Source organism: Rattus rattus, chromosome 9, assembly GCF_011064425.1.
Source record: "Rattus rattus isolate New Zealand chromosome 9, Rrattus_CSIRO_v1, whole genome shotgun sequence".
In the NCBI taxonomy this organism is placed as follows: domain Eukaryota; kingdom Metazoa; phylum Chordata; class Mammalia; order Rodentia; family Muridae; genus Rattus; species Rattus rattus.
This window is the reverse complement of record NC_046162.1, coordinates 42,836,020-42,848,285: the sequence shown is the minus strand read 5'-3', so window position 1 is coordinate 42,848,285 and position 12,266 is coordinate 42,836,020. Positions and strand designations below refer to the sequence as shown.

Below are 12,266 nucleotides of genomic sequence, written 5' to 3'. Positions count from 1 at the left end.
GTTCAGACACTTCAGAAGAGAGCATCCTATTGCAGACGGTTGTGAGCCACCATGTGGCCGCCGGGAATCGAATTCAGGACCTCTGGGAAGAACTGTCAGAGCTCCCAATCACTGAGCCATCTCTCCAGCCCGTTTATTTATTTTTTGAGACCCTGTTGTGTGTGTGTGTGTGTGTGTGTGTGTGTGTGTGTGTGTGTGTGTGTGAGAGAGAGAGAGAGAGAGAGAGAGAGAGAGAGAGAGAGAGAGAGAGAGACTGGCCTCAAACTCAGAAATTTGCTTGCCTCTGCCTCCTGAGTGCTGGGATTAGAGGCATGTGCCACCACTGCCCAGCTCGTTTTTGTTATTTTTAATTATGTGAACATGTAGAAAATTTAAATCCCAGTTGAGGGTTTCTACCCCACCTTTGTTCATTCAGTTCCAGGATAAAAGATACACTCAACCTTTATATTTGTAGTAAGCCTTAGTCAGCATTAAGAGCTGGGCAGATATCTATTCTCTATGCTATTATTTCTATTTCCCAGCCAATAGTCCCATTATATATCATTATATAATTTGTGATGTTTTTTCTGGGTTGCTCTTAACTCCAACTGGCCAACCAACATGACCATTATTTCATGACTCATCAAACCTGTGGCACTTTCTCTTCCATTCATGTCCTTCTCTTCCTTTCTTGAGGTTCTCCTCTAACTTCCAGCCCTAATTCCAGGAATCCTAATCCCTGCCTATGTCTCTTGGCTATCTTTGTTTAACAATCAGAAATAACTTAGGGGCAAGGTCACATAGCACCAATCGAGTCTACTTTAGGACTCTCTGGTCTTTGGAGCCACCAGGTCTTGGGGAACCAGTATTAGCATTAGAATAGAAGCAGTACCAATCAGGCCAACCCACTACACATACAGGTCTGTGTGTGAGTGGAGTTGCTTCTCAGAAGCTGAACTTGTCACACACACACACACACACACACACACACACACACACACACACACACACACACACACAACTGTGCTTTTCTAGGTCATTGTGAGCCACCTGACCCCTCTAAAAGGATCAGTGTTTTTAACTACTCCACCATCTATCCAGCTCTGCTTGTGGGGTTTTAAAATGTATTTCTCACTGTATGTTTCTAAATGTGTTGGCTGTTGATTTGTGATGTAAATAGCAGACACTTTTTGTGGTAACTTTGAACTTGCTAATGAGACACTAAACATTCTACATTATGTATCTGGTGCTTTTCTGAAATCTGTAACCTTTGTTCAAGGAAGAAGAGAACTTGTGCCTGGGACAGGTCCTGAGAAAATAGCTAGAAAGGTGTCAGGATAAAGGGCAGAGAAAAAATTTTGTAAATGGAAGTTTTTAAAAATGTTACTTTTGAGGGAGGTAGGCACTAGGACAGTTTTATTAGAATTTGAAAGAAAAACCCTAGATCTGGTAAACTAAATCTTTGTAGCTTCTTAGTGGAGGACAATGGAGGAGAGAAGGAAAAAGGCAATGCCATTTAAGAAGTTAGTTTACATGGCTGTGGGCCAGGGGCAGGGGGCAGGGGGTGGAGGTGGGGGGGTTTGGGGGTGGAGGTGGCGGGGAGGAAGCTTAGAAAAAAAAGGTAAGAAAACACAAAATGTTGGGGGAAGAGCCCAGTGGTGGTGGTTCTCAACCTGTGGGGCACAACCCTTGGGGTTGTTGAATAACCCTTTCATAGAGGTCACATATCAGATATAATCCTGCATTTATAATTATGATTTGTAACAACAGCAAAATTACAGTTATGAAGTAGCAGCAGAAAATAATTTTATGATTGGAGGTCACCATATCACTAGGATTGCAACATTAGGAAGGTTGAGAACTACTATGTTAAGGAAAGCATGCTTAGAAAAGAAAGAGGACAGGAAAAGCAGACAGACTTTTTTTTTTTTTTTGATATCACAAAAGTTTATTTAGCAAAAAGTTTCATATGAAAATGTACATGACCTAATTCTACATCACAATCAAGCACAGCTTTGGGGAGGGATGTGGATACACTGCTGAACACTGGTTAGACTCTTTCCAAGGCTTCTAACATGATGATGCTGTTTCCTCGGATGACCACTGTCCCAATGTTGTTCTGTTGCCCACTGGTTACCATCTCTACACACTCATCAATCACAAGGTTCATAAAGGGATCACAGCCCCCAGTATTCCTTGTACATGCCTGCCTCCGTTAAGTTCTTAAAAAGTACTTTCTGACTTAAGTGCAAGGAAGTGATCTTATAGTTGTTTCAACAGCGTGAAGAGAATAGAGGGATTGAGAATAAGTTAGCATGGATTTGAGTGATATTTAAATCTCAGTCATTAGTTCATCATGATAGGCTGAGGTGTTAGCTCAGAGAAAGTATTATGCCAAAATTCTGTAAAAATATGGTATGCCATTTTGTAATAGTATCAGTAACCTTCACTTAGTCACTAAAGACAGGCCACACTATTTACTGTCTATGTAATCAGTGCTTAGTACATAAAGTGTTACTTTAAGACTGATAGTTGCCAGGGCTGCTACACAGAGAAACATCTTGAAAAACAAAACAAAAAGACTGATAGTTACTGAGTATTTATGTAGTTATTTTACCCATCTTCACCTAACATCTTTTGTTTTTATTAATCCTGTATCCAATATTGAATTTTTCTAGTGCTGCCAAGAATAGATTCTCTTAGCTAGGTGTGGTGGTGCATGGCTTCAATTCCAGCATTTGGGAAGCAGAGAGAAGCTGATCCCTGAATTTGAGGCCAACCTGATCTATAGAGAGAATTCTAGGACAGCCAGTGCTACACAGAGAAACTCTTGACCCAAACCCCTTCCTCCAAGTAACTTTTCTTTTGTGTGTAATGTATGGAAAGGAAGCAGGACCAAGATCTCTAGGCAACTTCTGGACCACTGACAGACTTGGGGCCCCAGAATAGAGGGTTGTTCGTTTTGAAAGGGGGTCTTGATAGGTAGTTTGAGTTACATTAAATTTAATAGGCCTCCTGCCTTAAACTTTACAGTGCTAGATTATAGGCATGTGCCATACCCAGTGAAGACTTTTGTGATTTAATTTGCAAAAAGAGTAAAAGATGGTTTTGTGGCAGAAATACGACCTTGGTTTTTCAGATGTTCAGCAGTTGGTTATATAACTCTAACATCATGTTAATTGTTCTAATACTTTCTGAATCGAGAAATATTTTATTTAACTGCTACTTTAATGTTCTTTTCCTCCCATAGTCATATCTTTTTATGTTTGAACAATAATAGATACATTCTATCTACTTTGTTACTTTTACCCTATGAGGTTTTTTAGTTACTCTGTATTAACTTGACTACCAAAGTTTGTATACTCACAGATTTGTTGCCACTAAGCAAGGTTTTTTTGGGAGGGAGGGCGTAAAATGGGGTGGGAGAGAAACAGGTAGAGAATTTAGGTAAAGTAGATGAAAAGTGAATTCATTAAAAAAAAAATTGAGAACTAGCATAGTTGTTTTGGGAACTTTTAGAAAATAGAAAAACATGTGCTTTAAAATTTTAGGGCAACACTGTTAAGTAAATTTGACAATTACTTATAAATAATTTAGAGAGTTAGTGGCAACTTTTTAGCATGAGAATTCCAGTCAGATATTGTGAAGCTTTTGAATGAATTAAATCAACCAAAATGAAGTGACCTGGGAGAAATGAGGTGCAGGGATTTTGTGGAGGTTGTTCTAATGCCCTTTTACATATATTCTTGGCTCTTTTTTGGATTTGTAGCTTTTGCAAATTTTCTGTCTGTCTATTTATTTTCTACTCTAATTATAAAATGGTTATCTTTAAAACTAATTGCTTTCTTTTTAATCCTTGATATCTGTGCTACATTTTATGTTCATTCCTCCATGGGAAAGAAAAGACAGCTTAACTTAAAAAAAGACTTTAAAAAAATTGTGTTGATGTGTCTGTATGAGTTATATGAACATCATGTGGGTGCAGGTGCCCCTGGAGGCTAGAAGAAGGCATTGGATTCCCTGAAATTGGAGGAACAGGCAGCTGTGAGCTGCCATGTGCGGATGCAGAGAACTGAACCTTTGCAAGAGCAGTAAGTGCTCTTAACCTCTGTGTCATTTCTTCAGCCTTGCATCATTCCTTTTTCATGGTTATGCTTTCTACCAGCTTTATTTTTTCCACTTCTAGCTAATTTCTGATGACTTGTTGGAGGCAGGGTCTCTCATGTATCCCAGGCTAGCCCTTCAATACCTTGCTATATATTAGAGGAGGATCTCTTCCTAGTTGTCTTTCTGCTAGTGGCCTCCCATTGCCTCAGAAACTAGTTTTTCTTCCCCCTTTGAAAGCCCTTAATTTGTATTATGCACAACCCTCTTTTAATCTCATCACTCCTAAAAACAAGAGAAAAGATCTATTTTTCCCCAGCTGATATGGTCTTTATTAAATGGCTTGGGCTGGCCTTGAACTTACCAGAATCACCTTGAGTCGACTGGCATGCACAACCATACAGACTCTACATATTTAAATGTTAATTTTCTCATGCAAATTATCCTGTTCATTCTTCGCTTTACCATTTTTCCATTTAATCTTTTATGGACTTTTTCTTACTGCTTTTATCAAGTGTGATTTTCTTTTTACACTCTGAGCCCTCAGGTTACCTCTTTACTATTTGGAAATATTTGATATTAATAGCATGCCCTGCCCCCTAGCCCCCTTAATAATTTGATAGACCCTGGGCATGCAGTGCCTATGGAATCCAGAAGAGGGCGTCTGATAGCCAGGAACTAGAGTCACAGGTGCTTGTTAGTCTCCATGTGAGTGTTGAGAATTGAAGCCTGGTCTTCTGGACTATCAGTCAGTCCTCCTCAACTGCTGAGTAATCTCAAAAAAGTTTTAACAGAAAAAAGCAAAGAGAAAACAATATGATTAAAATTTCAACCTGTACTGAAATGTGCAAAGCACAAAGTTAAAAGGATTCCATGTCTTACATCCTAGAGTTAATCATTGTTATATGTAATGTGTTGTCCCTGTTGTTGTCGTCATCATCATTATTTGATTTTTCTTTTCTTTTCTTTTTATTCATTTATTATATATGAGTACACTGTAGCTGTCTCTAGACACACCAGAAGAGGGCATCACATCTCTTTACAGATGGTTATGAGCCACCATGTGGTTGCTGGGAATTGAACTCAGGACCTCTGGAAGAGCAGTCGGTGCTCTTAACCACTGAGCCATCTCTCCAGCCCTGATTTTTCTTTTCTTTCTTTTTTTTTTTTTTTTTTTTCTTTTTTTTTTTTTTGAGACAGGGTTTTACTATGTACTCTGGCTGTCCTAGAACTCACTCTGGAAACCAGGCTGGCCTCTAGCTCACAGCTTGGCTTTTTTCTTTTGAGATAGGGTCTCTCTGTCATTTTTTTTTCTTTTCAATATTATTTTTAAAGATTTATTTATTTTATGTTCGTGAGTACATTGTAGCTGTCTTCACACACACTGAGGGCATTGGATCCCATTATAGATGGTTATGAACCACCATGTAGTTGCTGGGAATTGAACTCAGGACCTCTGGAAGAGCAGTCAGTGCTCTTAACCACTGATCCATCTTTCCAGCTCCTCATTTTCTTTTTAAATATATATACATAACAATGTCTCCACCATAATCCCTCTCCACAACCCTCCAAGCTTATAACCACAGTGACAGAGACTGTCCCCAAACTTGAGGGATGGAGAGCAGCATTCTGTTGAATGTTAACAATATACATAGGCTTAAACAGACAGCACATAGTTGGCAGGACTTGAACCTGTGCATAGAGAAATGGAGTTCTAGTCCATTGCCTTAACCACTTGGCCGTTACGACAGCTGTGTTTCTATTTTTATGTCATTGTACAAACATCTGTCCTCGTCTTTTAAAAATGACTTTTTAGTGTGAGTGTGCATAATGTGTATGTGCTCCACAGCATAGATAAAGATGTCAGAAGACAAATTTGTAGTTTGTTCTTTCCATCCAACTTTAAGTGGGTTTTGGTGATATGTCAGGCTTGTGTCTCAAGTGCCTTTATTTCCTGAACCATTTTATCAGTCCAACACATACCTTTTTGAGATTAGATCTTGCTGTACAGCCCAGGGTGACCTTGAGCTAGACATCAGATGCTAGAATTCCACATGAATATCACCATTTAATCATTTTTGCTTCCTAAGGCTGACTTGGTTTCTCTTATCTGTATGGACAATTGTAAGCTGCCGTTTGGTCATTCATATGTTCATCTGCTCAGGGATTGCTATCCACAGTGGACTGGGTCCTCCTGTGTCAATTATCAGTCACGACAATCTTTGACAGAGATTATTATAGGCAAATATGACCCAGAAAATTCTTTAATTAAAGTGTTCTCCTTTCAGGTGGTTCTAGGGTCAAGTAGATAATAAAACCTAACCAGGACACAAGCCATTTTTGGAGTGTTACTGGGTAGTATATTAATACAGGCAGAGAACATCAATGTTGCAGTATTTCTACTTTGGAAAGTCAGTAGTGTAAAATCTCTTTGAGAGACCTTTTTATTTACTACTGTCCTTCTAATGAAGTTTTAATATATGATGAACTGAACAAACGAGTAGATAAACAGAAGTGTGGCAATCTGATCTCAGATAGAGAAACCACAAAATATATGCCTAAACTTTAATGAGAAAGAGGTTGGTGGATATGGCCAGAGCAGAGAAGAAATGTTTGAAACCAATATAGAAAATTCAGCAACTTGAATCATGTAGACAAGATTAAACTTCCTGAATTTCATTTGAAGACATATACTGAAAAGACTGGTAGCATATCACAGTGATCTGATCTGGACACCTCTTTCCAAGTGTTCCTTTTATTTTTACTAACTACCTGAGAGTTTAATAAAGCAGCAGTATTTATGGTGGCTTATTAAATTCTGTATTTGTATTCAGGAAACTAATTCTTTTGTCTACCTTTTGTTTGTTTATCTTCCATGCCCTTTTATTTGTCTGGTTGACTGAGTACTTGTAAAGAGTAACTTAAATGCCTGAACTTGGTTTTTTCTCTTCTTTTTTCAGTGAAGGTGGTGTTTTTAAGGCTCATCTCACTTTCCCAAAAGATTATCCCCTCCGGCCTCCTAAAATGAAATTCATTACAGAGATTTGGCACCCAAATGGTAAGTTTTCTAATTTTATTTTCACATTTGCAAATATAATGATTTGTCACTAAAGATTTCACAATTACCTCAGTAAAAGTGCTCAGTGATTTGGGTGTGTGTGTGTGTGTGTGTGTGTGTGTGTGTGTGTGTGTGTGTGTGTGTGTGTGCGTGCGCGCGCACGCGCGCGCACATGGCCTTGTAATTGACTCCAGATACAAAGGTCTTCCTTCCTTCCTTCCTTCCTTCCTTCCTTCCTTCCTTCCTTCCTTCCTTGTTTGTTTGTTTGTTTGTTTGTTTTTTTCTGCATTTTTGGAGATGAGGAGTAGCAGGTTTGAGCCTGGACCTCACTATGTAACTAATGCTGGTGAACTTTTGGGTAATCTATGTCTTAGGTTGCCAATTGGTTGGCTTTCAGGCAAGAGCCACTACCACACTATGTTTTTTTAAAAATACCTTTTTAAGACATAGCCTCTGGCCTGGGAATCTAGCTCAGTTGGTGGAGTGCTTACCTAGCATGCACAAAACCTTGGGTTTGATCTCCAACATTGCATAAAATGTTAGATGCAAACATGTAATCTTCTAGCTATATAGCAAAGAAAATTGTAAAGGTGTATCCCAAAATCTTACAGATAGCAGCATTATTCATGTTATCTAAAAAGTGGCAATAATACTACTGCCAATCAGTTGATGAAAATAAAAGGAAAATATTGCATATACATGTAATGAAACATGATTTGATAAAAAGGAAAGTGCTTGGTATGATTTGGTGACAAAAATGTGAAACCTGCCTTTGGCATCTGTCAGCATCTGCCCTCACATGCATGGTCACACACAGGCGTATATTCAAACATGGAAAAGAAATAAATTTTTCAAAGAAACTAATAGATGGAGGCAATCATTTAATAATTCTACCTGTAAAATGTCTAGAACATGCAACACTGAAGACTAAAGTATATTCATGGTTGCTTAGAACTGCTGGAGAGTTTGAAGGGGAGAAGGGCCAATATAGATTATACAAGACTACTTGGGGGGAGGGGCGTGTGTGATAAAAGTTTCTAAAAATGTGTGTGCTTTGGTTGTATAACTGAGAAGTGTACTATAGAGGAGCAATTGGATCCCATGCTTCAAATAGTTGAATAATGTGTTGGGTGTTAAAAGTTATTATGGGGATATCTGGTAAATTTTTCAGTGAGTAAAAGTTCTTGCCATGTAAGCCTAGTAATCTGATTTGATCCTTGGAATTCTACAGAGGTTGAGATCAAATTCTACTGAGTTATGCTTCGGCCTCTACACGTGGGTTGTGGCATATATGTTCATAGATACATATATAATAATAAAATAATTTCAAAAGATATTACATGGAAAATAATAATTTGTGTAGCTTAGATGTATTCCAATTTAGACTTCTCTCTCTCTTATTGTTGGTTTTATTTGTTCGTTGTTTTGGTTTAGTTTTTTTGGTTTGGTCTTTCTTTTTTGAGACAGGTTGTCACTGTGTAGCCTTGGCTGGCCTGAAATTATATATGTAGATCAGACTGGCATTAAACTCAGAAATTATCCTGCCTTTGCCTTTGATGAGCTGGAATTAAAGATGTGTACTACCATGCCTAGCCCTCATACAGGGTTTTCAAGTGGCTTTAGTATTAGGAATAAAGCCATTTATTTGTAAAGAACATTAAGTTGAAAGGGGAAAAATAATAGACAAAACACTGTATGGGGAAATAAAGCATTTTGGCAAAGTAAGCGTAAATATTAAGTGTATAGCTAGTTGTAGAGTTAACAATAAACATTTCACAGAGAACATAGTTGTCATTTAATATACTTTTGGAAAACGTACTTAAATCAGAAATCACTAAAATTTAAACATTATCAGTATAGAAGAACTTTAGTCTTGAGTAAAGCAGCCATGATGGTAACAGTGCATAATCTGATAGCTGTGTAAATGACATATTTCTTTAAAAGTGTGTTTTGGTATGATTCTAATTTTGGTCATCCAACCTGGAATGTATTCTTCCAACATTTAATGATGAACTTTGAAGACATGATAATTGAAATAAGACAAATTTAAAAGAACAAAACTGTGATTATTATTATTATGCTTCTATGAGATACTTCAGTAATTAAAATAGTGAGAACAGGGCATTTTTAGATACTGAAGAGTTAAGGAAAGTGAAGACTTTGTATACACACAATTTGATTTGAGGAAGATGAATAATGGTTGTAATTGTATATCAGTGATTATTATTATTTTTTTACTTTATCTGCATTTATTTATGCTGAATTTATTCCCATGCCATGAGTTTTTGTTTCTTCAGTTTCTTCTGGGATATCTTTTTCTTCTGTGCAACCTCCTTTTCTGGCTTTGGAACAATCTGTTCCTTCTCAGTGAGGATCATCTCCATGTGGCAGGGGGAGCTCATGTATGGGTTAATCCGGCCATGAGCTCTGTAGGTTCGTCAGCGCATTTTAGGTGCCTGTTCACCTGGATGTGTTCAATGACTGGAGAATCTACATCCAAACCCTTAAGTTCAGCATTACTCTTTGCATTTTTAAGTATGTGCAGCAAAAATTCAGCACTCTTTTTTGGCCATCATCCCTGTGTTCAGCCCCATTGTTTGGCCTGGGTGCACCTACAGACTCCACCATTATACTGCCAGAATGGCACACACTGCTTCTTTAAAGTGACATCCTTCACATACTTGGTGGCTTTGCGGATATGCAAACCCTTGATGGCCTGGGCAGTTTCCCGGGTGTTCTTAAAGTGAACACGAAGGTTTGAACCTCTTGATTTGCATGATTTTGTAGGGTTTTCTGGGTCAAGGGAGTAGCGAACCATCTTCACAGGTCACCTCTGGTCGCTTACAGGAAGAGCATCAGTGATTATTTTTAATTCTTAACTGAGAAATGGTAGAAATTGTAATTTTATTCTATGCATATATTACAATAAAAATGAAATTCATGTCAACAAATATAAATCTTTTTTTTTTTTTTTTTTTTTTTTTTTTTTTTTTTTCCGGAGCTGGGGACCGAACCCAGGGCCTTTGCGCCTCCTAGGCAAGCGCTCTACCACTGAGCTAAATCCCCAACCCCAACAAATATAAATCTTAAGAGATGTCCTCATTTCTTAAGTGGTGTGAGAAATTAAAATGTTTTTCAAGATTCTATAGCTTTAAATCTAAAATAACTTAAATCTAAAACGAATAGTAATTGTTTTTGTTTTTTGAAACAGGGTTTCTTTGTGTAGCCCCTGGCTGTTCTGGAACTCACTCTGTAGACCAGACTGTCCTCTAACTCTTGGAGATCTTCCTGCCTTTGCCTCCTGAGTGCTGTTACTAAAAGCATGCACCATCTCGCTCTGCCAAATGATTGTTTTTTAAAAGCCATTTTCTTTTATAATTGTCATTATTATTTGGTATTTGCTTATTAATTATGAATGTATGAATGTATTTCCCTCCTCCCATCTATCCATCATTCATTCATCCATCCATCCGTCTGTCTGTCTATCAGGTCTCACCATCTACCCTTGTCTGGCACGGAACTCAAAGAGTTCCATCTGCTTCTCTGCCTCTTATATTCTAATATTAAAGGCGTGGACCACCACACTTTATTATTATTAATTTCTTCTATGCATATGGGTGCTTTGCCTGCATATAAGTGGGTTCTTGTATTATATGTGTACCTGGTGCCTGAAGAGCCTAAAAGTGAGTGTTGTATACCCTAGGACTACGATTACAGAAAGTTGTGTCACCATGTAGGTGCTGGGAATCACTCAAGTTCTCTGGAAGAGCAGCCAATACTTTTTAATAATGGAATAATTTTATCAGCCCAACTAATGATTTGGGGATTGGAGGAGAGATAGAAGGTCTCATGTATTCCAGGCTGGCCTTAATCTTGTAGATAAGGATGTCCTTGAACTACTAACCTTTTTATCTATTTTCACCTCTTGAATGCTGGGCTTATAAATATGTGCTATCATGACTGGTTTATAGGATGCTGAATGTGCGGCCAAGGCTACACATTCTGAGCAAGTCCTTTTCTGAGCTACATATACCCTTCATTTCCTCTCCTCCAAATCTTGATCTTACATAGATTCTTTCTGATGGAATCACATACAATTATTCAATCTTACCTTTTCAAAGAAAGTTTCTTATTTTGTAATAAGTAGGGAAAAACAAAAGTTCTGTGTTAAATGTCAAAATGTTTAATACTGTTCTTCCTTTTTTATCTGTTAATTCCATTTTGTTGGATTTCACAAGTCATGGGAGTGGATTAGGAAGAGAAACATCAGTTACAGGAAAGTTTTTATATAAAATCATCAAAAATATGGGTCTTTGATTACATGTCAAGAGTAACTCTGCTTTACAGAAGGGCTACCAAAAGTACTTGTTGGATTGATTGAGGTTTTATAAACCCTACCCCTTCACGTACAAACGCCTACCTTCCCTTCTTTCTCCACTTTCTCCCTCCCTCTTTTTGTCTCTCTGTATCTCTGTATTCTCTCACTCTCCTGTGTTCTTTGACCATGAGTTAGGGTAAGAAGAAAAACTTCTTCAAGAAATAATAGTATTGTTTGACAGAAGAAATCTACTGTGAAAAGCTACTTTTACTAATAGCTGTTAAAATTGTTTGAACACGTTTATAGATGTAGGATTTTTTGAAAATATTTACTTTTGGATGAAATAGTGCAAAGTGAGATACAGTTGTGTCTTTATCCCCTATAAAATTAAGAATATTTTTGTACTTCTACTCCAGTGACTGTTACTATATAGAACTTGCATTTAAAATGAATTTATGAAGTAGATTATGAGTATCATTTATTTATTTTAAAGCTTTTCTATTTTATTTTTTAAAGATTTGTATGTTTTATGTTTATGAGTGTTCTGCTTGCATGTATGTATGTGTACCATGTACCAGTGGATGTCAGAAGAAGGTGTTGGCTGCCCTGGAACAAGAGTTACAGATGATTGTGAATTGCCTTGTGGGTGCTGGAAATTAAATTTAGGTCCTCTGCAAGAGCTTCAGTGTTATTAACCACTGAAAAATCTCTCCAGCCCCTATTTTATTATTTTTAGTATATGGTTGTATTGCTTACATGCATGCCTGGTGCCCACAGAGGCCAGAAGAGGGTGTCAGATTGTCTGGC

At 37.6% G+C, this 12,266-nt stretch overlaps 1 protein-coding gene and 2 pseudogenes across 1 annotated transcript in view; 1 reads left to right on the top strand and 2 right to left on the bottom strand.

Annotated features, from left to right (window-relative positions):
• Ube2g1 (ubiquitin conjugating enzyme E2 G1) overlaps window positions 1-12,266 on the top strand; it is an 82,097-nt gene that overhangs the window by 60,010 nt on the left and 9,821 nt on the right. Inside the window, exon 3 of the mRNA XM_032914260.1 lies at window positions 7,044-7,141. Within this exon, the coding sequence (XP_032770151.1) occupies window positions 7,044-7,141 (98 nt within the window). The remainder of the gene's footprint in view (window positions 1-7,043; window positions 7,142-12,266) is intronic.
• LOC116909049 lies at window positions 1,970-2,600 on the bottom strand (annotated as a pseudogene).
• Window positions 9,406-10,077, bottom strand: LOC116910415 (annotated as a pseudogene).